The sequence below is a fragment of the Epinephelus moara genome, chromosome 24 (assembly GCF_006386435.1).
Source record: "Epinephelus moara isolate mb chromosome 24, YSFRI_EMoa_1.0, whole genome shotgun sequence".
Lineage (NCBI taxonomy): Eukaryota > Metazoa > Chordata > Actinopteri > Perciformes > Serranidae > Epinephelus > Epinephelus moara.
The window spans coordinates 26,206,386-26,231,051 of NC_065529.1; the positions used below are offsets into that span (position 1 = coordinate 26,206,386).

Below are 24,666 nucleotides of genomic sequence, written 5' to 3' on the forward strand. Positions count from 1 at the left end.
TCACCATTCAGTGATTGGTGCACAGAAACATCTGTATTTGGTGTGTTTATCAACTCTGTTATCCAGGTTTTGCCTTTAATTTGCCTCCCATCTGTGTAAGTGCTTAACTAAAGCATGATGTTATTATAGGATTTAACTTTTCAAAGTCACCACCTTCATGTGTTGGCACAAACAACATTAATAAATAATATCTAACAGCTGCCTGTTAACGTGGTGGGGAATAACAGCGTTTCGTCTCGTCCAGTCAGTCACTGGGTCGAAGGCAGGTTACTCACGAGATGGCGTCAGCAGCAAGATAGCATGACGTAATGCGGGCTCATAAAGAGCCACGTGAGGACCGAGGGGACTCAATTGACTCTGCGCGGCCGGGACGTAAACACACGAGATGATCTGGACCGTTTTCCTGCTTGTCCAAGCTGTGCTGCTTTATTTTATCCTTACACACAGGTCGAGGTGAGTGACTGCTTGGTTCACTTGTGTTATGTGTGCATGTTTAAATACTGTCATGTTTCCCAGCAGTGGAAATACTCCTTATCAACATTTTCTAATACTATATGTGTTTTTGTTGAGTGTTGTGATGTAAATCAGAGGCTGCTTTAAAACCCACTTGACCTACTTCTGCTCCTAAATAACTATAAAACTTTGGTGACAACAATAAAAACTATTATAGTCTAGTAAACTGATGTGTGTTTTCATCACCTCAAGCAAACCCATTTATTTTATTAGTTTAGTTTGGTCCTACTCCAGTCTGAGGAATGTGGTTAAACTACTACAGTGTTAAATTTAGAAGTGTCTCTTCACACTTGAAGTGTTTTTTGTTTTCTTTTGAGCAGATTACAAATAACAAAATAATGCTGTGATGAATCTGTGATGTCATTATATTCTTTTAACTAATCCCTTTTATTGTTATGTATGACCTTTACCTCTGTGACTATAATCTCTTGATAAAAGTTAGTCATAAAAACAGACTGCACTGTGTGTACACTGACAACAAATACTAATGTTATTGCAATGTGGCAGGGAACAAAGGATATGATGTTTCAAAAGACAGAGACGCAGTGTTGTTTGTTGTGCAGGACTGTATGTTTAGTTTGCGTCCCCACCTTTAATACTGTCATGTCAGATAAGATTAAGTGCCAAACAGACATATGTGCCTCTTAAAAGAAGCAACTTTATGTAATTAAAATCAATTTAATGTTGTTGGGGTTTTTTTAAAAATGTTTTTAGATCCAAGACAGATCCACCTTTAGACAAAGGAGTGATCCCATGGTTAGGCCATGCACTTGAGTTTGGAAAAGATGCCTCCAAGTTCTTGAATCGAATGAAGCAGAAACATGGAGACATTTTCACAGTGAGTAGGAGAAACATGATGTTCATTTGACAACAATCTCACATCTGTAGATACTTAAATGTTTATTTTTCATAGCACTTTAAGGACCTCATATTAGTGTAAAAGTTCATCTTTGAAGTCTGTAAAGTACTCAGAAAAAAAGTGGAAGTTTACAGTTTCATGACATGGCAAATTTAAAGGGTTGCATCAGGAGAGAAGAGAAGTCCTGTTTTTAAATTAGACTTTTTTGCTTGGTTTTAGTCCATAAAATCTGATGTGGAAGATGTTACTGTAGAATACTATAGAGATTTAGAAATATGCTTATATTCATGTAACAGCAGGTTACGGATAACATCATGACTTTACATCAGGATACACTATGATTTCCAGTCATCCTGACACAAAATGCAGTTTGATATTTGAGTGGTTGTAAGAAGTTGTTTTCCAGGAAATGTGATCCTGAGTAAAGGAATACTGCACTTCGTTAGAAACCAGATAAACTTGCTTGCTTCAGAACTAGTTCAGATATAAGCTACGTTACAATAAGTATAATAAAGTGTTGTGATATAAGATATTATTGCTGTGTTTACAACATTTTAGGAAACAGTTTAACACTCAGAAATAGCTGTATGCACCTCATACATTTTCCCTTCTGCACTGATGACCTACAGGTGCGTGTTGCTGGGCGTTACGTGACAGTGCTGCTTGACCCGCACTCCTACGACACGGTCATCAATGACTCAGACTCCCTGGACTTCAGTCGCTACGCCCAGGTCCTCATGGAGAGGATCTTCAACCTGCGGCTGCCGCATCACCAGCCAGCCAGAGCAAAAGAGATGATGAAAAAGTATGTGCTGATTTCTTAATGCCGCAAACTGAAAGCTCGTTTTGTATATTTTCATTTTCATTTCATGTAAATGTAGAAACGAAATTTGTCTCTGGAAATCAGGCCACTCCGCTCTGATGAATAGTGTCATTGTGGATATTTCTGAAAAACACCCCACCTATTTTTGGAAACCTATTTTTAAGGCGTCTAGTTTTGTTATTGTTCAGTTGTGTATGACTGAAAGATACAGGGTGAGATGCTGGCAGACTTCAAGGAAATCAGGGGAAAACCACACACTCCATGCCATCATTTTTATTTTTAGACTGACATTTGGGCACACTGCCTTCTTCAGGTTGCATCAGATTGAATGTACAGTCTTCCTTTCCCTTTTTGCTCATTGTGTTACCACCCAAATTTGCTTAATATAAAACCTTACATTACCTCAGGGAAAATAAGGCCAACAAGAAGTTTTAATAACAAGTGTCATGTCAACACCGTCAATCAGTGTGACATGATTTACAAGACTCCCACCTTAATGCAGCGGTAAACATTGATTAACCTTGTTGCCACCTTCTTTTTTGTCCGCAGGCACTTCCAGAGAATGAATTTGGCCGCCCTGAACGGCACCATGAGCAGACACCTGCAGGCCTCGCTGAATGCCGACATGCCTCAGAACCAGAAAGACTGGAAAGAGAAGGGACTCTTCGACTTATCTTACAGCGTACTTTTCAAGTAAGAGTGCCCCTCACTTCCGCCTACACACACTCACACACTTAACTATGTGAAAAGAAGCATGCATTCATGTCAAAAGCTTTCAGCTAAACAGTTTACACACCCGTCAGTCCTGTGATCCTCTGTTTGTAAACAGGGCAAGAAAAATGTAGGATGACTTCGCTGCTTCACTCTAATGTTCGAGGTCACATTTCCGGTGGAGCATTTTGGCAGATTCAAAATGTAGCCATCTCTCATGATATGAAGTGCCACTGGTAAACACAGGAGAGAGTAGATATCTGGGATGTGAAACACTATATGGTAGCAGTGTTTCCGGTGACATGGTGACATCCAGTGTGACGAGATGCTGCACCTTGTGCGGGCCAGTGGAAAAGTACAAGTTAAAAGGGGATTGCTTGTGTGCTTTCAAGAGGAAAATCTGTGTGGGCTGGTAATCTCTCCATCAGGACAAAAAAAAAAAGGGCCACCATTCATCAACCAGAGAGTCCCGCACATTCCCACACTTTGTCTCTTTTTATCTCTGCAGGGCGGGGTACCTGACGCTGTTCGGAGGAGAGCAGAACAACAACGGCACTGATCCCTCAAGCGTCTACGAGGAGTACAAGAAGTTTGATGAACTCTTGACCAAAATGGCCAGAGGCACGCTGAAGCCAGGTAGTGACGCCTTGAACACCTCTCACGTTTAAATGCCTCAAAACTTTATGTGTCTGCTGCAGCCGGCGGTTATCTGAGATCACACATGACAACGTGAATGAAAATAAAAATGTATGTCAGTTATGATGTAGCATGGGTTTGTGTCACCATTACAAAGCATGAGTCAGGAGAAGGTGTAACATGTGTTTTCACTGTTTACGTTGTCACTAACGTGCTTTGACATCATCAATAGATGCTCCTTCACATTTGTTTTGCCGTTGCCATGGCGAGTTTCACTCACTCAATTGCTTACATAGCGTCTACTGTAGGAGCCTGTTTTGTCTTTTAAAGACTTTCACAATACATCATCGCAGCGCTCTGCAGACTCTGATCTAACTTGTACTGGTAACTCACTGCATACACCTTATTTCCCCAGGCTTTGTCTTTCCTTGTGAGCTTTGTTTGTAATTGCATTTGTTCCACACACAGAAGTCAGCCAATTACAATATTATTGCTCACCGCCCCAAATCGTGCCTGTCATACCTGACATAATGTTCCTCTCCCACCTCTTACGCACAATTATATCTGTTTATGTATCTTTCATTCACGTTGAGCTCATCTGTTTATGTTCGGCCTGTGACTCACTCACTCTCTTTGTGGTGTTTATCTGTGCGACAGAGGAGAAGAGGACAGCCCACAGTGTTCGCCAGAGACTGTGGGAGCTTCTGGCTCCAGCAGGTCTGACTGAGGATTCGGGGTCGAGCCCTTGGCTTCACGCCTACAGGCAGCTCCTGCACGAGGAGGGGACGGATGAAGAGACACAGAAGAAAGCGGTGCTAATGCAACTGTGGGCCACACAGGTGAGTCAGATATCAGTGTGTACTGTGTGTGAAAGGTAGGAATTTCAGTTGCTGATCACCTATAGAGATTAGGAAAGCTGCCTGCTCAATCAGGTGAACTTGATGCCACTGTACCTCTGTGGTGTCCCCAGGGGCCGGAAGTAACTGAGAACATTTACTCAAGTACTGTGCGTAGGCACAGTTTTGAGGTACTTTACACAAGTATTTAAATTGTCTGCTACTTTATACTTTGGCCAACAAGTATCAGAATGAAATACTGTACTTTTTACTCAACCACTTTTTCACCTGCTAAGTACAGCACATTGTTTCAGATTTAACCAACAGCTCTTCGCTCTTGCGGAGTGTAACCTTTAACACTTTAACATTCTATTACGTACTTTACTGTGTTGCTTGTTTTATTAACCACGTGTTGTACTTATTATAGGCTTTTAGGTTATTTAATTCTTTAATATAGGTCTGTCTTAAATGTTATTTATTCTATACACTGCAGGACCTGGGTAACAAATAATGCTCCCACATGTTTTTAACATATTTGAATGACAATTAACCCAGGACAAAAAAATAAAAAATCAATCAAGGTCTCAATCAAGTCTCAGATATCTATGGGAGACATTTCCCCTCTAAACGGCTCAAACAGTTTCATTTAAATAGCAGTTTTAGGCCCAAAGATGTAGAATGATCCAATATTTCACAAAGAACAGCAAATATTAGAGAAAAGCCAAAGAAATTAGTAGAATTTTGTGCAGCGGAACTTTTCTTTTTTCTTCTTTCCAGCCCCATTAATTATCTGAGGACCATTTAGATTCATCTTATTACCCTGGACTAAACTAACTGTATTTAAAGCAGTTAAAACTTACTCCACCTTGACCAGCGGCTACAGTAAAGTGCTACTGACACATTTGCATCAGTATGAACAGTCTAGTAAATTGACATCACATAATATGAAAGAATATTAAAGTACATTTTGCTGATGATACTCTTATACTTTTTGTACTTGTCAGGGTTCATATGGAGGACTATGGTATTGGTACCTCTACTTAAAGAATAAAAATGGAGCACTTCCTCCACCACTGTGCAGTACTCTTATTCAGCACATGAGTGTGCTGTTCACTTCTGCTTTCACAGCCGTTGTTCTGCCTCTGAGGGTAAAAGCCAATAAAGGGTTTCAGGACTGTGAGATATATGACTGTAATTGAACTCAGTGTCTTGAGACTACTTTTAATGGTTTTAGACTTAAAAAAGCTGAATGTTGTCATGTCTTGGCTCAAAATATAACAAAATGGCAACTTTACTGATATTCTTCTCTGTCCCTGGAGTACACAGTTTGCGGTATATCTCCTGAAAATGTAAAAACCTTTCAATTGGTTTGTCAGATGTTTTAATGTTAGGTTATGGAACAGTGCACACACACCTTCGTGTCTTCCTTATTTCTTAATTTGCAAAACAAAATCTAGGTTATCAGTTATATTGGTTTTAGTCTTGACCGATTTGACCTGGTCTTGACTTTATACTCACATATAACTGGACCCAGTATGTGCTCCTACAGTCGTGCCTGCAGCCCTGCTGGAGGGGTTTATTGCATCAAAGGCCTTAATCAGATATTTACTTCATGTGCCTTTATCTGCAGGCTGCTTACTCATCCTCTCTTTGTACTTGTCACGACAGTTTATTTCCATTTGATTACGAGTTTTGAGTCATAACTTAAGTTCTGTCTCTGAGTCACATTTTTTATCTTTCCTAAAACTTTGGTGAGAGAAATTAACATGTATTTGCATGACACTTACTTCAGTAATGACACACAGTATTATGATCACAGTCAGTATAGTATTACTAAAGGAATACTCCACGCCCCAAATGACCATGTGTATACAAATCACCCCAAATTTGAATTTTCAACAACACTAGGGTGAGTGACTGATATACACATGGTCATTTTGAGGGTGACGTATTCCTTTAGATTAAAGGTAGTTAAAAGTGAAATATGTCAGTGTCTAAGGAAGCTCTGCCACTTTGAAGTCTGTGATATGTTTGCCCAAAGTCTGGATAATGTCACGATCTTGTGACGTGTGTTGTAATGGATACAAAACTTCTATCATCAGCAGTGTTAATGTATTTTTAATAAGCATTAATTAAACTTTTTGGTGCATCTGCAGTGACGTGAGAGACAATTCTGTGGGGATTTATTCACTGTGTTAAATTTCCAGTGTCATGTCTCTACTCCTGGCAGACAGCGCTGCAGTTTGCTGTAAAACCAAATAGCTTCATAGCTTGTCCTGCCCTTGGATGCAGGCAGATGGCAGGGGACCTCAGGTTTCCAATGGCTTTCCTTATTAAGTAAACCATTACCGCGCTGAGCTTTGCCAGCAGTGAGACTTTCCAGAGCTTGGCTCCTCTCATCCCAGACACATGAAAGGAAGCTGCTCTTTTTTATCTCGTCAGCACTAAAGATTCATTAGGTCTTTTTCCCTTAATAAAATTTAACTTTAATTATAACAACTCTAACTAAAAGACAGACATGAGTACTGTGGGTGTCCTGATGTATTCTTATTTGCTATCACCAAACAAACCACCTGTGCTGTCACTATGCAACGCCAGAGTGACAGAGACAACCTTATCATCATGGTCATGTGAGACTTTGTTTGTTTTTTAGGGTAATGTTGGTCCTGCTGCATTTTGGCTGCTGGGCTACTTGCTGATAAATCCCGAAGCTCTGGCAGCAGTGAAGAAGGAGTTCAGCGGGATCTCGCCGATGGAAACCTCGGAGACCTCATTACTGGACGGACCTGTGAACACCCCTGTGTTTGGTGAGGGCTTGATCCCAGCTTGTGTAAACAGAGAGACATTTACTGGTTGTAGGTAGAAACCAAAGTCTGGATTCACATTTCAAGACTGGAATAATACACATTATGTATGTTTATAGTGCAGAAAAACACAATGTAATGATGCAAAAGAATAATATTTGAGGGAAAATTCTACAGCTAAGTGTTAAGTTTAAAGGAATGGGATTTATAAATCCAAATAGACATGACGTGTATTACAATATAGATGAAATTCATAAAGAGTAGAGAAATATTGCAGATGAAGCTTGTAGAAAAGATGGGAAATTCTTCATTCTGTCAGTATGCAAAGATGGCTCCCTGACTTCATAGACATAGTAAGCATGGAACACTGGGCTGCCAACATGCACCCAAGAAAAAAAGGAAAATATTTCACACTGGAGACAAGCTATAATAAAATCCTAAATACAACTGTTCTCAGTGTCCATAAGGTCAAGGAAAGGTGGGGTGGTAGGGAGCTAAATGGAGGGATATGGATGTTTGTGGTTGCCTTGTTACCAAATCTATCATGATTAATGTATTGACATATATATTTATCTTCTTCATTTGCAATCTATCAACTTGTCATACTCCCAGAAATGTGAAAATATCAATAAGAAATTGATCACAAAGAAATATTGCAGATGAAGAAAAATGCTGCTACTCTTTTGCTGTTATTAACAACATCTCTCTCTGCCCTCTTCTTTCCAGACAGCGTCTTGGAAGAGACACTCAGACTCACCGCTGCCCCCTTCATCACCAGAGAGGTAGTGCAGGAAAAGACCCTCCACATGGCTGATGGCCAAGAGTACCTGCTGAGGAAAGGAGACAGGGTGTGTTTGTTCCCCTTCAACAGCCCCCAGATGGACCCTGAGATCTACCACGAGCCACAGGTTTGTCATCCTGTCTACTTTTCTACAACCTCCTCTCCCTGTCAAAACTTTCCCGTACTGCCAACAGGAACAGTAGTAATTGTCTTTGGGACGAGTTGGAGGCAGACTTAAGTGTAATTAGCGTAGTTGTTTATGCAAGGTGGAATCAACGCCTACACAGAGCTGACCCTGTATTACCCAGTGAGAGGTCAAACCCAGAGCTGTGGACCAATGAGGGATTAGCCGAGCAGGGGAACATAAACAGGGCTAATGGGCGTGGGAAGGACATTGCAGTTCGGCTGCATTAAGAATCTCTGTTTTCCAGAAATGAGGCCAAAAAACAGATATTAAAACTGTGTGATCAAGCTAATTCTCTTAAATAAATCTGCCCTTTCTAATTGGTTCGACTCTGAATGTGTTTCCTTTTCAGAAATACAAGTATGATCGCTTCCTGAACCAAGATGGATCGCTGAGGAGAGATTTTTATAAAGGAGGGAGGCGGCTGAAATATTACACCATGCCATGGGGCGCAGGGACCAATGGCTGTGTGGGAAAGCAGTTTGCCATCAATACCATCAGACAGTGAGTGTCCTAAAATGAGTTCAGCATGTAACTTTACGACTGGTTAAGACCTCAAATATTCCACTCTGGAGGAATTTGTTACGTTTAGTTTCTGCTTCAGTGCTCTAATATCATGTTTCATTTGTGCTTTGCTCTTCAGGTTTGTTTACATGGTGTTGACTAACTATGATTTGGAGCTGTGTGACCCAAATGCTCACATGCCGGAAGTAAATGCCAGTCGTTATGGATTTGGGATGCTACAACCAGAGGGGGACTTGCCTGTCCGATACAAGCCTAAGAATAAACACTAGGACTTTGAAAACAACAACACATTATCTTGTATGCACATTTCAACACTGTTTATAGTGTCAATATGCCATTTGTACTTTTGTATTCCATATTTATATTGTAAAGTATATAATTATTTTGTTATTTATCAATAAATGTAAATAATATGTTGTGTATGAGCTTGTGTTGTCACGTTTCTCTGAGGTTTTGGGGTAATTAATATGCGTTTGAGTTGCACCCCACATTGTTAATCTGTGAGTAAATATAAATATAAGACGATAGATTTATATTCCCTAGGTGTCATTTTTAGGAGCTTTGGAGCATGGGTCTGTGTGTTACATAGAGAGTACGTTATAATGAGGGGACTGTCTGTACTGTAAACAGAGCAGGCTGCACATCTGTCACACTGACACGTGCCCACTGTTTGCAGAATGAAGCTGAGTGGAAAGTTTAGATTTATATGTCATGTGGAGAGTAACTTACTAGTACGGGCAGATCCACCATGGGCCGCAGACTGTAAGGTGCAGTGCAGGTTAGCGGAGGAACAGCAAAGAATATGCTCTTATTTATACTCACAGTTTTAGAAGTTGACACCCTGTTTAAGCCATTAAGGCACAATTATGGACAAAATTGGCCCCAGTAAATCTGGCTTCAGTTTAAATGTGTGTGATAAATGTTGAGCTCTTTTGTGTGGATTAATGAGTAAGTTATCCACGGAGTCTGACTGTGTGCCGCTTAGGTCAGGGGTTCCCAACTGGTGGGTCACAGGCCCATTCTGAATGGACCACAAGTGACTTGCGAACTTGTCAACTTTGTAAGAAAAAAAAAAAAAAAAACACACTTTATTTTGAAGTACACTGAATTTCCAGCACAGAGCTTTTACTTTAAGTATGACGCTGAATATATTAAACTATGTGGACCTTAAACTAATCCCAAAGGAGAAATCTGGACCCTGTGGCTGGACCAGTTGGGAACCACTGAGTTAAGTTATCTCTGCAGAGAACAAACAATTGAACAAACACCATCCAGATGGGACCAAGATCACAGACAGGGGACGACACAATGGACACCTGGTCCTGGATACAAAAAAGTCCCCTTACCTACAGTTTTTCTTTTATTAAGGACTTCTGGGGCTCTGTTACTGACATGAATGACTAAACCTGACATAGGGTCTACCTGAGCCTTTGGGCCCCCGGGCATGGGCCCTCTAGGCCTGTACAGTGATACAGCCATGACAAAGATCACTATAATATTCCTTGGAGGCCTCATACTATGTCTGCCTGTAAGAGTAGGGTGAATGTGTGGCACTTTTTTTTACCCCTGTTCCTAAAGGGATATGTGGTGTATTGAACTAATAGCCTTACTTTAAATTTGATCTATAATATACTCCCTATAGAATTAGTTTTGCTCTAATAGTTATAGATCTGAAGTAACTTCTGAAGACGCCTTTGATCCAGTCCTGCCTAATGATGTGAGTTCTTCCAACACTGTTCACTGACCTATAACACTGCTGCACACAGCAGACACCCAGAATAGATGCACCGAGCTGTGGCTCGCTGGCTCTGTGAGGGTTAAACTCACTCAGGCTGCAGCCGCTGGAGGAGCCTGAGTGAAATCAGCCCCCTGCAGGATCCCGTTCACAGTCACAGGCGCCGGCCAGCACGCACTCACACGGTGAGCAGGTGGAGGAGAGGTACCCACAACATTACTGGCTACTCTCAAGAGTCTACTTGTTGATTCGCCTCCAGGAGGGGTGGACAGGGCGGACTGGACATGCTGATATTTCTGTAAAAGACTTAGGTTTTTCACCATGTCGCCACGCAGCTCATGATGCCTCCATCAGCTCCCAGCAGAGCACCGGAGACCAGGACGGACTTAAGTTTTTACGCGTTTACTCTTGAAATGTTGCTGATGTGCGTCCATGAGGTGAATCGGGATAAACGAGAGACACGTATGTATCATTATCTCTCTACTGTGTTCATGCCAGGTTACTTGTTTCCACTTTGATATTCATCTCCTGTCTATTTGGCGTAACTTCATATAGTTCCCCAAAATGCCCTTGTGTTGCATGACTCAGATATGCGCAAAATAGTGTAGTTATTATTTGCCCAGCTTAAATTAACTTTATAAATTGCTTGAAAGTTGATCAAACAGCCGCACCTGCACGGGCAGACTGCACACCTGTCTCAGAGGCTGATATAATGTGTGACAGGCTCTTAATCAAAGTTGATAATCGGTGTTAGTTGTAGTCCAGCTTAATATCCCTCAAGAGGACAGTTCATATTCACATGAGTCGCTCCTTGGTGCCTTTGCATCGGGATTGATCGCTGTCCCACCCGAGCTGAGGCGTTTCAGCACCGGTGTCTGCGGACAGCGACAGACAGACAGCGGTCCGCAGACTGACAGACAGGCGCTTCAGCACCGGACAGCGCTCACAAGTGGAGTCCAGTTTATCATTGGCCGGGCTCTCCACCCCCCTCACCGCCACCCTTGTCAGCAAGAAAAGCGGCTGTGCCTGTTAAAGCTGATTAAAATATCTATTTGCTTCTCTGATGAGTGGATAAACCACCTGACATTGCTACTGTAGGACACCGGCACTCACTGTGCAACTGCGCCTCAATTATTTCTTTTTCCTTTTTATTGCAGCCACAAGATGAACTGAGGAGAGACCCTGATGCGGTCAGCTGCAGGACCATGTCTTCTTAATCTGCCGGACTGTATCACCCAGACTTGTAAAGTGACCGAGTGACTTGTGTGAAGATGATCAAAGCGGGGGCTCGGTCGGCCACCTCGCTGCCGCCGGATACCATGGACATCATCCGCAGTAAGACCCACACCCGCCGCGTGAGACTCAACGTCGGCGGCCTCCTCCACGAAGTCCTGTGGAGGACGCTGGACAGGCTGCCCCGCACCAGACTGGGCAAACTGAGAGACTGCAACACCCACGACTCTATCATGGAGATATGCGACGACTACAGCTTGGATACCAACGAGTACTTTTTCGACAGACACCCCGGCGCCTTCACCTCCATCCTCAACTTCTACCGCACCGGGAAGTTGCACATGATGGAGGAGATGTGCGCCCTCTCCTTCAGTCAGGAGCTGGACTTCTGGGGCATCGATGAGATCTACCTGGAGTCCTGCTGCCAGGCCAGGTACCACCAAAAGAAGGAGCAGATGAACGAGGAGCTGAAAAGAGAGGCGGAGAACATGAGGGAGAGGGATGGAGAGGAGTTTACAACCACGTGTTGTTCAGAGAAGAGGAAGAAACTCTGGGACCTCCTGGAGAAGCCGAGCTCGTCGTTTGCTGCTAAGGTAATGTCCCAAACAGACACACTGTCAGAGGAAGGCAGATTTTCCAGTGAGGAGTTTTTCCTCTTTCTGTTAAAAGTGCCGTTTGTGCTCAACCCCCACTTTCAAATACTTTTTTAGCCACAAAAATCATGCTTAAAGGTCCAGTGTCTAGGATTTAGGGTGATATACAGGCAGAAATGTTTTCTTTAGTGAAGAATCACCTGTGTTTTCATTACCTTGCAATGAGCTATTTACATCTACATAGGGAGCGGGTCCTTGTCCATGGAGTCTGCCATGTTGCACCGCCATGTTTCTACAGTAGCCCAGCACAGTCAAAACACTGGGGTTAGTTTGGGCCATTCGTGTTGTCACAGCCCCTCTGTGACAAGAGCATCGTAAAAAGGCAGATTTTTTTTTAAACTAGAAACATATTTTTCCATGTTTTCACCGGTTTGAATCACTGGGTGATCTTGATATGGGGAGCAAGAGACCTTTTCGGATAATTTGGTTCATGGTCAAAACCTCCTGAATGTCTGGATCAGAAAATAGGTGAGCACACATTAGCAGGTTCTGGACTAGTGGCCCATCTGCAACATGCCACACAGTGTCATGTCACAGTTTTTTTATGTGAATCTGGACTGAAAGTGTTTTTGTGTTGTTGTTTTTTAAAATATTTTTGCTTGTTTTAATCATCACCTTATTCATTTGTTTAGGAGAGGAAGAGACGTCTGCAAATAATTTGACTCCGACTTAAAATTTCCTTAACATCTAGATCTTAAGTTATAAGAGAAAAATGATGAGCACACAGTAGGTGTTGGCTAAAGACCCGTCTCCGACATGCCGAACAGTTTTAGAGAAACACTGATCTGTAATGTGAAACTGCTTTATTCAGTGTTTTTAGTCTGTTTGTTTGGGAGAGGAGGAGACCTCTGGGGATAACTCATGTTAAAAACATTCTGAATGTCTGGATCCGAAATGAGGTGAGCACAAATTAGCGGGTGCTGGACTAGCGGCCTTTCTACGACATACCAAAGAGCGTCACAGAAACACAGATTTTTACATGACACTGCATTCATTGTTTTTACTAGTTTTAATTACCTGATCCATTTGTTTTGGGAAAGAAAGAGACCTCTGTGGATAATTCGGCAAAATGACCAACATTCAAGGAATTCTAACCAGGAGGGGTTTCAGCTGGTTGCAATGTGCAATCCTCCCCTCTAGATGCCACTATATCCCCCTAAATATTACACACTGGACCTTTAACACACTACTGTTTGGTCAGCTGTCAGATTCTGGTTAAGAATGTGACTTGAGCTACTGATTATGATCTGATATACCCCAAAAAACACCATGCAGAAGTAGAATATATAGCATATTTAGTACTATTATAATAGAATTTAGCATGATGACCAACTTCATTATTTCCCAGATTTTGTTTTGGTTTCTGTGGTTTTTGAATGTATGTTGAAATGCAGGAAATGGGATTCAAATCGTAATTTTTTTTCTGGGGGAGGACTCTCGGACCCACAGTTTTATTGTGCCCCACCACCTCTCAAACCAAAGTTACACCCCTGGTGACAGCAGTAGGTAACCTGAGAGAGGGTAGCATTGGCACACAGCCAACAGGCCTATGTTACTTAATTTTTAAAGAACAATTCATCCATCAAGAAGTAGAGGGACGGTAGCTGAGCAGAGATTGGTCCTGATGAATAGGATTTAATTTTAGAAAAATAGTTAAAGACACAAGGAAGGGAGCATGGGAAATTTTGTTTAACATCCAGAGGCTCTTTGAGATTGGCTTAATCTGATGTCTGACTTTCTTTTAACCCAAACCAGTGCTTTTCATCTGTCACTTTCAGCAGCTGGAGGAAGAGAGACAGAGAAATAGATGTTGTTGTACTCAGAGGTGAACGTCAAAGCTGTCTGCAGCCTTTTGCTCATTCATCAGCATGCATTGAAAAGCATGACTTTGGAAACTATTTTTGTTACTCCACTTTAATCAATAATCTTAACTAGGTGTTCTATCCTGAGAAGAAAAGACCTGGGTGCTGTTTTTCTGGCAAGTCAATTAAAACCCCCTTTTTTGTTGCTGGTGAGAACATGACAGCCCTCATTGTCTCCCTTCATTGGTTTCAGTCAGATAGTTGTTCCTGAGCGAGTATTGTCTGCACGCTGGTCTCTTGGGCTAATTATTGAATGTTTGTTTTTCATTAGCAACACCAGAGAGGACATAAAGAATGGCACTTATTGTTAGAGTTTAATCCATATCACGACCACAATAGACTACTTCACGGAATATATATTTTTAGATCACCACTAACACCCCTGATCCTCCTCTCCTTTTAACAATCACCCCCTCTTGGCTTCATTAGCCACCCCTGCCTCATTTCCAGATCAGTATTCAATCATCCAGCTCATTAACAGGCTCATAGCTCACACTCCAGGAACAAGAGTACTTCACTTTGCTGGATCAATGCCTATAGGCATGTTAACAGCATTTTAAAGTGAAGTGACTTAAAGATGTGACTGGGTCAATATTCAATTAAAAATGTTAAATAACTACAAATATAATCAATACAACAACTGTTTCAAGGATCTGCACATTAAGTGGTGTTTTAGTCACTCTACATTTACCAGAGAGCGAAAAAGAAATGTGCAACAGTTCAACTGAGCACATCAAGCTTATATTTTCAGATGCATTTGAGATTTTTTTTATTTTATTTTTTTTTTACCACTGATGTATCAGTTAAAAATGCCTGAAGCTGTCACATTTGTGTGCACAGAAACATGTAAGATATTATGGTCAAATCATTACTCAGAGACATTTCAAACACCTCCTTGAACAGGAGTTCCTGCATAATTCATTCAGCTCATCTATTGAAAAAAAAACCCTGCTCCATCTCTGACCTTGAATTGCAGAGGCTCTTAATTATTTTTTCTTAAATATTCAATCACATTGCTTCAGGGCATTCTCCATTTATGACACTCTATGCCCCACAGTTCTCTAATTAACCACACAGACAAAGAGTCATCCAACACCAGGTCCTCTGGTATTCATGCCGACTGGCAGACCTCCCGGCATCAGAGGAAATAAGTGTGTTGGATTAACCAGGAAGAACAGTCTGGGTTTTACCTTTCCTTTCTGTCAAACTGTAATGTTAATACATCTTCCCCACATTTTATCTATAAAACAACTCTTGTCTTCAAGAGAAATGACATAGCTGAAGCTATTGATCATCATTTTATGTCTGAAATTTAAATTTAAAGGCCTAGTGTGTAGGATTTAGTAGCATCAAGTGGCAAAGTTGCAGATTGCAACAAAGTGAAACTTTTCCCGTGCACATTCAATAGTTTGTTACATATGAAACAAATTAGCCTTCCACAAATGGCATCATCATGAAATATCAAGTTACATACTTAGCGTGAAGTTCCATAGATTAAGTTTGGGAAAAGAAACATGGTGATGACGAACCTAAAATAACTCAAAGTTCACGTGGTTTCACACAGGACACTAACACCGGTCTCCTTGGGGAACATTTTGTGTCTGTTTGACCCATCTACCACTCCAACCTGCCTCCTTACACCGACTTTCACTCTTTATCTACTTTCCCCTTTACTCCTGTCCATGTATGGGCCACATAATTGCAGCCTTCCTGATTACATGGGTTAAACACAAATTCTGGTGCAGTACTTTTCATAGGTAGCTTGCCAAGCGTGTGGGAGAACTACGGTGGCCGACACGAAAAAACTCAAATGGCCCTATCTGCAGCCAGTGTTTGGTTAGTCTGTTCTGGTCTACTGTAGAAACAACATGGTGAGCTCCATGGAAGAGGACCCGCTCCATATGTAGATATAAACGACTGATTCTAAGGTAACAAAAACAGAACTACTCTTATTTTCAGGTGATTAAACACTTAAGAAAACATAGTCAATAATATTAAATTAATATTAAATTTCTGCTAGTATATCCCCCAAATCCAACACTCTGGACAAGCAAATATTCTCTTGGGTGATCACTTATATAAAGGTTTCAACCACAGGGAATCTACTGCCGTCTTACAAAAAAGCCCTAGAATAATCAGATCATGAATCAGCCACTGCCCCATTAAGATTATAACATAGTAATTTTAACTCTAGAGATAAAAACAAACAAACAAACAAATGATTACCACACTAATCGACCAAAGGCTTTTAATATTGTCCACCACAGTGTTGATGTTGTTGTTGTTGTTGAATTTAATGAGTCACATTGGCTGATTTTGATGAAAGCTGGTGTGTTGCATCCAATAACTCAGGTTATTGTTGCTGATATTAATTTAGCCCCCCTTAAAACTGAAAGTGGCGTTCCTCAGGGATGTATGCTGGGTCCGCTATTACTGCCAGTGTAAATGAATGACATAATCTTCCAACACAGACTCATTTACACACAGATGACACCATCTTGTTTTCACAAGATCCTCTGTTTTAAATGTAGACAACAAATTTTCTAATTCTAAATTCTGCTGAGGTAAGCTCAAATGTAAAATGCGAATATAAGCAAAGTACAAAAAATACAATTTAGATTCAGACTCCAAATACTGTTTTGATCCCTGGGAGGAAATTGGGAGACAGTTACTCTCATACTATGTATAGACACTGAGAAAGAAAATAGTATTAGAAATAAGAAATATGACAATAACAATAACAATGTGCATTATGCTACAATATATAACACAATATAAAAATATAAGAAAAAGATATGTTGTATAAGAAACAAAAAAATGAAACAAGTGCATTGTACCAAAAGTGTGCTAACTATAAATGCAAGAGCAGAAAAAGAGAGAATTAAATGACAGAGTATTGTACAGCTGAGTTATTACTGCACAATATTGCAGAGGGATTCCAGTCAGTAATGTATATTGTAAAGTTTAGCAGTTGAATCAGTAAAGTATTGCACAGTTGAAAGTATAAATAATAAAGTGTTATAGCTGCTGCTGACGGGAAAAATAAGTCCAAGGGCCTAAGTCCACTGATTCAGTGTCTCGCAATCTCACAGTTTACCTGTTGGGTTTTCCTCTGCAAACTTTCACACTAGCACCTACCTGTCCTTGCTTTTAACAGCAATTAAATTCTGTAGCAGTTCACAGAGCTGTCTAGCCTTCGATATTACATCTGTGAATACTGGTCACAGAGAAGCCACTCTGTGTCATTGTGCACCTTATTAATGAAACTAATTATACAGGCTTTAAAAGTGGTTCATTATATGATATTATATCTTGTTGTTGATTTTAAAGTTTTAGTCACCGACTTATTATAACTTATGATAATGCCTCTGACTGTTCCTGAATACAAACACTGTGATCTGTGTTTGTATGCTACCATTCATTTTGCTGTTCTCCCGTTTCTTTTAGCCATTAGAGGCTGCGTGAGTAAATAGATGTTTGAATCTGAATATTTACTCAGCTCTGCTGTGGTTCAATGGGTTCACTGGGAATTATGGTTTAGGAGCATGACCAAATGTTAATAGTTTTCTTATGTAACAGTGTTTACTTTGCAAATTCATAATAGGCTCAGGGCATGGTCCATGGCACAATCATTAATGAATAATCAATAATGATCACACGTTAATTTAAAAAAAACCTTATCAAGCACATTTTCCAGCTCATGAAGTGTGTCTAGGTTCTTTACATGCATTATTGTACATTTCAGCATTGGCTCATGTCTCTCCTTCACTGTGACTACATTATAAGCTTGAATTTAATTACACAGACCAACAGAGAAATAGGAAGACAATTTACATCCCTCTCCAGTGGTCATTCTACCATGCAAGCTCTTGTCCCCAGCTAAATACACAACAGCAATAGAGTGTTTACAATTAAGGGGCCCAGAAACTTTTGAAAAAAGCAAGCATATGGAGGCGGCCATTGTTTGACAAATAGGCCATTTCCACATGGTTTAGTTTTCCCACATGAGACAGAAAACAGTGCAAACAAAAAAAGTCAATCTGAGGTTAAATGGCAGCCATTAAATGCAGTCTTGTTTCTGACGCTTAATTGAAGAGTTGCATCTGTTAAATGGCTTGTTCCCCAACACATATTCTGCCTCATTTATTTTTCAGTGCCAGGATTAAATTTTAATCACACATTAATAAGGCTTGACTTAAAGCCGGGGAGAGAAGGTGTGATCCAGAATATCTATAGCTCCAGATGTCACCTCATCCTTGAACTTTAGGAGTTATAACCTCCCCAAAAATACACATAGGCACCAGCGCTCGCTTGGACAAGCCATTTTTCATTTCAGAGCAGCAGTGAAGGACACCGTGTGTGCTGCGCTCGATAGTCTGTCTTTCTGCTGGGGAGTGTTGTTACTGAATAGTTTTAGACCCACTTGGGTCTGGATTTCCACCATGGGTCTGCCCACTAAATTATTTAGCATAACAATATGGACTCCTGGAAACTCAGGGAAACTTGCAGGTAATCATTTCATCAATAAAAGATAAGCTGCTGTTGAACAGTGCTGCTGAAACTTATGTCGTCATTTTTAGCGTGGCCCAGTGGGAGGAAAGGGTAAGTGGGTTTGTGAGTGAAACCAGCCTATGTAACACAGCATGTCTAAGCTTGCCTCTGTTGCTCAATTCTCCCTAAGGTGCAGCTCGGTCTCCGAGGAATCATAGTCGACCTATAAATCACACTCCCAGGGGTTTGGCATTACACCGGTCACTGCTGTAAACTCTGAAAGTGGCTTTATTTTAAGACCCTGAAAACCTGCTTCCTTAATCAGCTTACTAGAAGTTACAGAGTCATACATGAGCACAAAATACTAGTCCGAACAGAACAGTTTTGTTTATATCACGAGCGATCTCACCTGTTCTGTCTGTGCTTGTTTCACTGGTTTTGAAAAGGGCGGGGCTCAGCTGATAACAGGTGATGGCGTGTACTGACCTGCACCAATCAAGACGTAGCAAAATTTGGAGCATGTGATGACGTGTGAGGTTGTTAGCTTATGTTGACAGGCCACGTTCAGTTAAATCTCATGAAATATTTCAAGCTTCAAGATCAGATGTCAGGTGCTTTCAGGTGAACAAAGGAAGTTAACTTTTACAAAAGTGCAGTATTGTAGCAGGGAGCACTTTACTTGGATCATCTGCCTACAGATAGTTTATAAAGTATTTGTAACATTTCAATAGTTTATTAGTTGAGATTCCACAATTGAACAGTTACACTTTATTTTTTATGTTTACCAGATTATCTAAAGAGTGCATGTGATAATTCATGACATATTCTGAGAATAATTAAATTGAATTTGAACTATTCACTCAGTCTATGTGGTCAATAGTTAAAGACCCAGCGTAAGGCCCACCCTTTGGATTCCCCTGACTGTGAGCCAAGTCCCACTAACCAGGTCCCCAGGAAGTGCGCTAAGCTTTGAAGCCAATTTTCATAGTGGCCAAACAGTGGAATTACAGTTTCCAATCACATGACACCTGAAAGGACTATATTCCAATAGACTTTGCTATCAGGGTTTGATCCATTTGGTCCGGTAACACTTCAGAAGTCTAGCAGTGCTACACAATTAAATCATTTTATCCCCTCTCAAGTTAGCAGAGGGCTAAACTGGAAGTTAGCCACTTGGCAAGTTAGCTTCTCGGCTCACGACCTCACTGTAGTGTGCTTGCTAAATAAGCCCAACGATGCAGAAGATCCAAGTAATTTTATACCCTTGAAGTCGAACTTTTTTGGCTTCATGCGCCACTGAGCAACTTTAATAGGAATAAACGAGGCCTTACCTCCAACACTGTATCCAATTCTCTTAATACATCCATGCCATTAACAGTTAGCTCTATCAGCACTGTTGCCATTGTTAGCACTGCACTGCTAGCCCTCACCATTCTGGCGCAGTTGCCTCATGTTTGCTTGTGATATCTGAGGTGAGAGGTGAGGCGAGCAATCCCAAATGTGACTATTAATGTTGTTTACTGCAAAGTGAAAAATAATGTGGGATTTGGAGCCACTCCAAAAATTAATGGGTTCTTTCTTGGCCCATGCTACACTGTTCCTCCATGTATTGTGAAAGTCAGGCCAGTAGTTTTTCCATAATCCTGAGAATATGTAGTGAACTGTCACCTATACTCTATAGATAAACATCTGCAGACAGAGTAAAACAGTTGAATTGAATGAGCTGTTGAGATGTTGCAAATACCTTATAAAATATCTGTGAGCAGATTACCCAAATAAAGTCCTACCTAATGGCAAATCATCATTCATTGTTAAAATTGGTTCTAAAAGTTTTATATCTCACATGGTCAAAGCATCCAGGATCTAGATCAAATAGCCATTTTTCTTTGTCAGTATGAATTAGAATTAAATGATAACTCTTTAAATGACTTGGTTTTGTTTAAACATTTTAAGCATGAGCCTAAAAAAGATGAAAAACAAACATGTATGTTGTGTGACCTTTTTTAAATGATTATTTGCATTTATTTTATAACACATAACACACAGCACAACAAAGAGATGCAACATAGACAATTACACATACATACACACACAAACAAATTGAGATTGATAATCCATTCCTGGCAAACGCAAATTGCTGCACTGCAAAATCCATACTGTAAGGTCAGCTGAGTTGACTGACTGTGCTGACACCTTACAAACAGGAGAAGGAGCAGGGTGTTATCGTCAAGTTCCTGTTTAGTTTTTACAGACTTTAACTTAACACACTTTTTTTTAAAACTTCTGGGAATTTGAATTCGTGTCTCCTAAAAGCCTCGCAGCGCTCTCTACACCCACTGAAGCTTTGGTCCAGAACAGGATACTGAGCTATAAAAACTGACACTTAGCTCTTTTGCCTTGGCAGAGGCTGTTTGAACTAATTGCATGGAAACTTCTCCTCTCAGTGAGCCAGAGACAGCCATGACTAGAGGCAGTTAACTGCACTTCTTACCACACATCAGATATGCCCGATTGACTTCACTGTAAGTGCTTTGCTTTGTTGGTGAAGATTACTCAGTGCACCCTGGCTCCATGTGGAGATCTCTCACTGTGTTCTCTTACCTGCTGCATGTTCACCCCGTGCAGCAGCCTGGCAGACCACTTTTTGTAAGAATGGGAGGAAATCGATGGCAAACACATTAAGATGTAAGGCAAGCTGGGTTGAGCGAGGACACCCTGACCAGCCATTAGAAAGGGACGTGTGACTTCCCACGTGCCACTGCCTTCTGATAGCTCTGCATGAGGGAGTGCAGTCACTCATGCTAACTTCCAGCACTGTGTCACGGGGAGTGCAGTGGGACCGGAGGAGACGCAGCAGTACAGTCACTATGATTTTATGGCCTCTGTTGTTATTTTCAGAAGTGGCTCTGAGTAGTGGAGCTGAAAGTTTCTTCTGTCTCCTCGTGTTTCTGTCTCTCCTTCCCCTCCCCATCTTCCTCCCGCTGTATTGGTAAGTGTATGTATGCTAGCAGCCAGGCATGGGGCTATCCAACAGAGTGTGTTTTATGAGTTGTTTTCAAGGTTTGTTGCTGCGTGACGGCAACTCTTCCGTTGTGCACGGAGTTTTGAATCGCCATAAATCAGCAGCAAACAGTTTCCCAGCTGCCAGACTGATTGCAGTGCCATATATCGCCAAGTGGGCTTACACAGAGTCACGAGGACCGTTCAGCAGACTGACGGAGGGAAACAAAGTCTCTCCATCTCTTCCTTGCTTTCTTATCACCTCATCTCCCTGATTCTGTTTTCTTCTATTATACTCCCCACTCTCATTATTTGAGTCCGAGTAACCTAATCAGCATGTAAGCTCTCATTATTGTACCATTCCAAAGATAGAAAGAACTTTATAAATATATTTGTTTATGGCTGTCCTCATGCTCCATAACACGCACAGATAATTCCTTTTCTAGCTTTTTATAGTCAGCTCTCAGACCGACAGTCTCTACACCCATGGATTGATTAAAAATTAATATTTAGTAGCCATACTCAAAGAAAAATAGATTATTTGTAGGTTTAATCTACACAAAGTGCTAGCATGTTCTGTTTCATGATATCTCCCTTTATTTTCATCTTCTTTTATGAGCTGCACATGAAGATCTCCGTTGTGCAGTCGCACCCACACCCACGCTAATGAAGCTCTGCTGTAAAGAGAGAGACATTAGCATTATTGATTTAAAACATGCTTTTGATGTCATTTGATCAACGTGCGGAAACACACGAATGGAAATTCACCTAAGGAAGCAACACGTCCCATCAGAGTGGCTGCTAATCGATAGAGAAAATCCACCCCAACTGCAGAGAGGAGGATTAAATTGTTTGTGTGTTGGCGAGAGTGTGCTTCACATGCATCTTATATGCTAAGCCAAAATGATTTCTCTGAGACTTCAAAGACTTGTTGCAATCAGAGCTTCCACATTGCATTGGAGCCAGTTTTGTATACGTTTCACAACTAAATCTTTAGATGTTTCATGCTCTTTCATTAAGCTGCTACTGAAAATTATTATTATTAGTTTTCCCTTTATTTTTATCAATTAAGCTCTGACGCTTTTTGTTTTTTTTTGTCCACATACAACGGTGTTTAAGCTCTCTGAAAACGGACCTTGTGTGAAACTCCGTCCATGGTGAAGATGTTTTTTCGGTGTTGATGTGGAGACAGAGTAGCCTTTCTGTAATGGCTTTTTATCTGACTTCTGACTGGCCAACATCTTCTTCCTTTGCTGCTGTCTGTTGGTTTTAGCATGTTGTTGACAGTGCATCAGTTGTGTTTTTATTTGGACAGGGATATTTTATAACAGTGTTTGTGTGGACAGGATTTTTTTTGAAAGCGAAGGAGGGAGAAACCCTGTTTTCAAAAATTCTTGTGTCCACGTGGACAAGGCCCTTGTGCATTCACATGTCGACATTATGGTCATACAAATACAAAGGCAACAACAGTTGTTATTGATTAATAAAACCTAAAAGGATAGCAAGAGCGTGAAGAATAAGAAATGAATGACAAAAATATTTTTGAAAAAAGTAAGAATTGAAAATACAGATAAATGAAAATGTAAAAATAAATATAAATAAAGAAAAAAAATAAAAATAAAGAAAGAAAAATGTGAAGAAGAAAAGAAAAGAAAAGAAAAGAAAAAGGCAGAAGGAGAAAAGACATACTGTAGAAAGAAAATAAAGGGAGGATGTGATCTGTTTGGATCTGGGTGAATACCAGGCGAGCTTTGAGGGATGGGATAGTTTTAGTATTATAAATTATTTCTGTTCATACATACACATATGCACACTCCAGCATGCACAAACATTTTACCCCAGTTATATGCATACATTTACATTTATATTTGAGCTGTTGCATCAGCTCACCAGCAGCAGGATACATCTGAGGATTGTTGAATATATTTTATTAAACTGTTCAGGTTGTTTTTTTTATGCAGAGCACATTGTTGTTCCATCTGTCGTGTTAGGAGATCCAACCACTGTTAAATGTTAATTTAGTTTCTACTTTTCCAGTTTAGTAATATGTTTTTGTTTTTTTGTGTTGAGAATGTCATGATCCACTGAAAAATATGCAAGTACAATGTACTGAGATGTTGAAGAACCAGTTGGATAGGAACTCAAGTTTTACCCAGGAACTTCTCTTCCTTTGAACGCTGTTTGGAAGAACAGGATTTTGTTCCTGTGGTCTTAAATGACTTCCCTCATTGACGGAGGAGCTGTGTTACCAGTGTGGACAGACTGCTTACTTTGCCTGCCAGAAACTGTCTCCTCCTTCTGGACCTCTTTCATGTTTGACTAATTATGTGACTGCATAAATGGCCCTGCACAGGCTGGCTATGCATTATTCCAGTTCCCCTGTGTGGCTGTATGATGGTTCAAGCAATTTCAATATTGTGGTGAAAAACACGCTGCATTTTGGAGTTCGTCCATCATGCATGTGGAGACAGTCATACAAGATCAGGGGATGTTCAAGGGCATGAAATTCTCCGTCTGAGGTTACAATGTGGAAATCACCAAATGTGGAGTTATGAGGTTCTCCCATGAAAATAGCATTATGATTTTGCACATATAAATATGTTAAATTAGAAGCTCTCTTTTATTCAAAATACTTTGCATACACACACAGTGTCTCACTCAGTGAGAAAAGTGTGTGAAAATGGGCTGCTTGTGATGATTAATTCCACAGCATTTTAGCATCTTTCAGCTCTTTGTTTTGATTTTCTGACTCACAACTTTACTGTTTCAGTCCTGTGGCTCTCATCATCTTTGTTTTCAAGGCACAGCAGGCAGCTGTTTAAGTGAAAGTGCTGTTAATCCAAGTGTGTGCTACCTGCTCAGCACCAAACAGCAGGCAGACAATGTTAGCAACTGGCTGGTGAACAAAGTGGAACATTTAGTGGCTGAAGAGACCCAAAAAAGTGTGTAAAGAGAAGAGAATATTGGACTTAAATTGACAGATGGACAGAGGTACAACTCCAAATGAATGATTACGTTGC

At 40.7% G+C, this 24,666-nt stretch overlaps 2 protein-coding genes across 2 annotated transcripts in view; both read left to right on the forward strand.

Moving 5' to 3' along the window:
• The first annotated feature begins 349 nt into the window (after positions 1–349).
• On the forward strand, positions 350–9,086 carry LOC126386543 (prostacyclin synthase-like). The gene is made up of 10 exons (XM_050038942.1): positions 350–453; positions 1,228–1,351; positions 2,002–2,177; positions 2,745–2,888; positions 3,415–3,542; positions 4,200–4,381; positions 7,032–7,185; positions 7,909–8,090; positions 8,500–8,651; positions 8,791–9,086. The coding sequence occupies exons 1-10, from the start codon at positions 386–388 to the stop codon at positions 8,939–8,941; spliced, it is 1,461 nt and encodes a 486-aa protein (XP_049894899.1). The 5' UTR covers positions 350–385; the 3' UTR covers positions 8,942–9,086.
• A 1,496-nt stretch (positions 9,087–10,582) lies between these two features.
• Positions 10,583–24,666, forward strand: part of LOC126386542 (potassium voltage-gated channel subfamily B member 1-like) — a 55,096-nt gene continuing 41,012 nt past the window's right edge. Inside the window, exons 1-2 of the mRNA XM_050038941.1 lie at positions 10,583–10,869; positions 11,565–12,233. Coding sequence (XP_049894898.1) covers positions 11,679–12,233 — 555 coding nt within the window. The 5' untranslated portion in view covers positions 10,583–10,869; positions 11,565–11,678. The remainder of the gene's footprint in view (positions 10,870–11,564; positions 12,234–24,666) is intronic.

What these genes read in the sequence shown, in the direction of transcription:
- LOC126386543 (XM_050038942.1), top strand. Translation starts at nt 386, where the DNA reads ATGATCTGGACCGTTTTCCTGCTTGTCCAAGCTGTGCTGCTTTATTTT. An exon ending in TCTTACAGCGTACTTTTCAA is followed by an intron (nt 2,889 to 3,414) that starts GTAAGAGTGCCC and finishes TTATCTCTGCAG; the next exon opens with GGCGGGGTACCTGACGCTGT. An exon ending in AGATCTACCACGAGCCACAG is followed by an intron (nt 8,091 to 8,499) that starts GTTTGTCATCCT and finishes TTTCCTTTTCAG; the next exon opens with AAATACAAGTATGATCGCTT.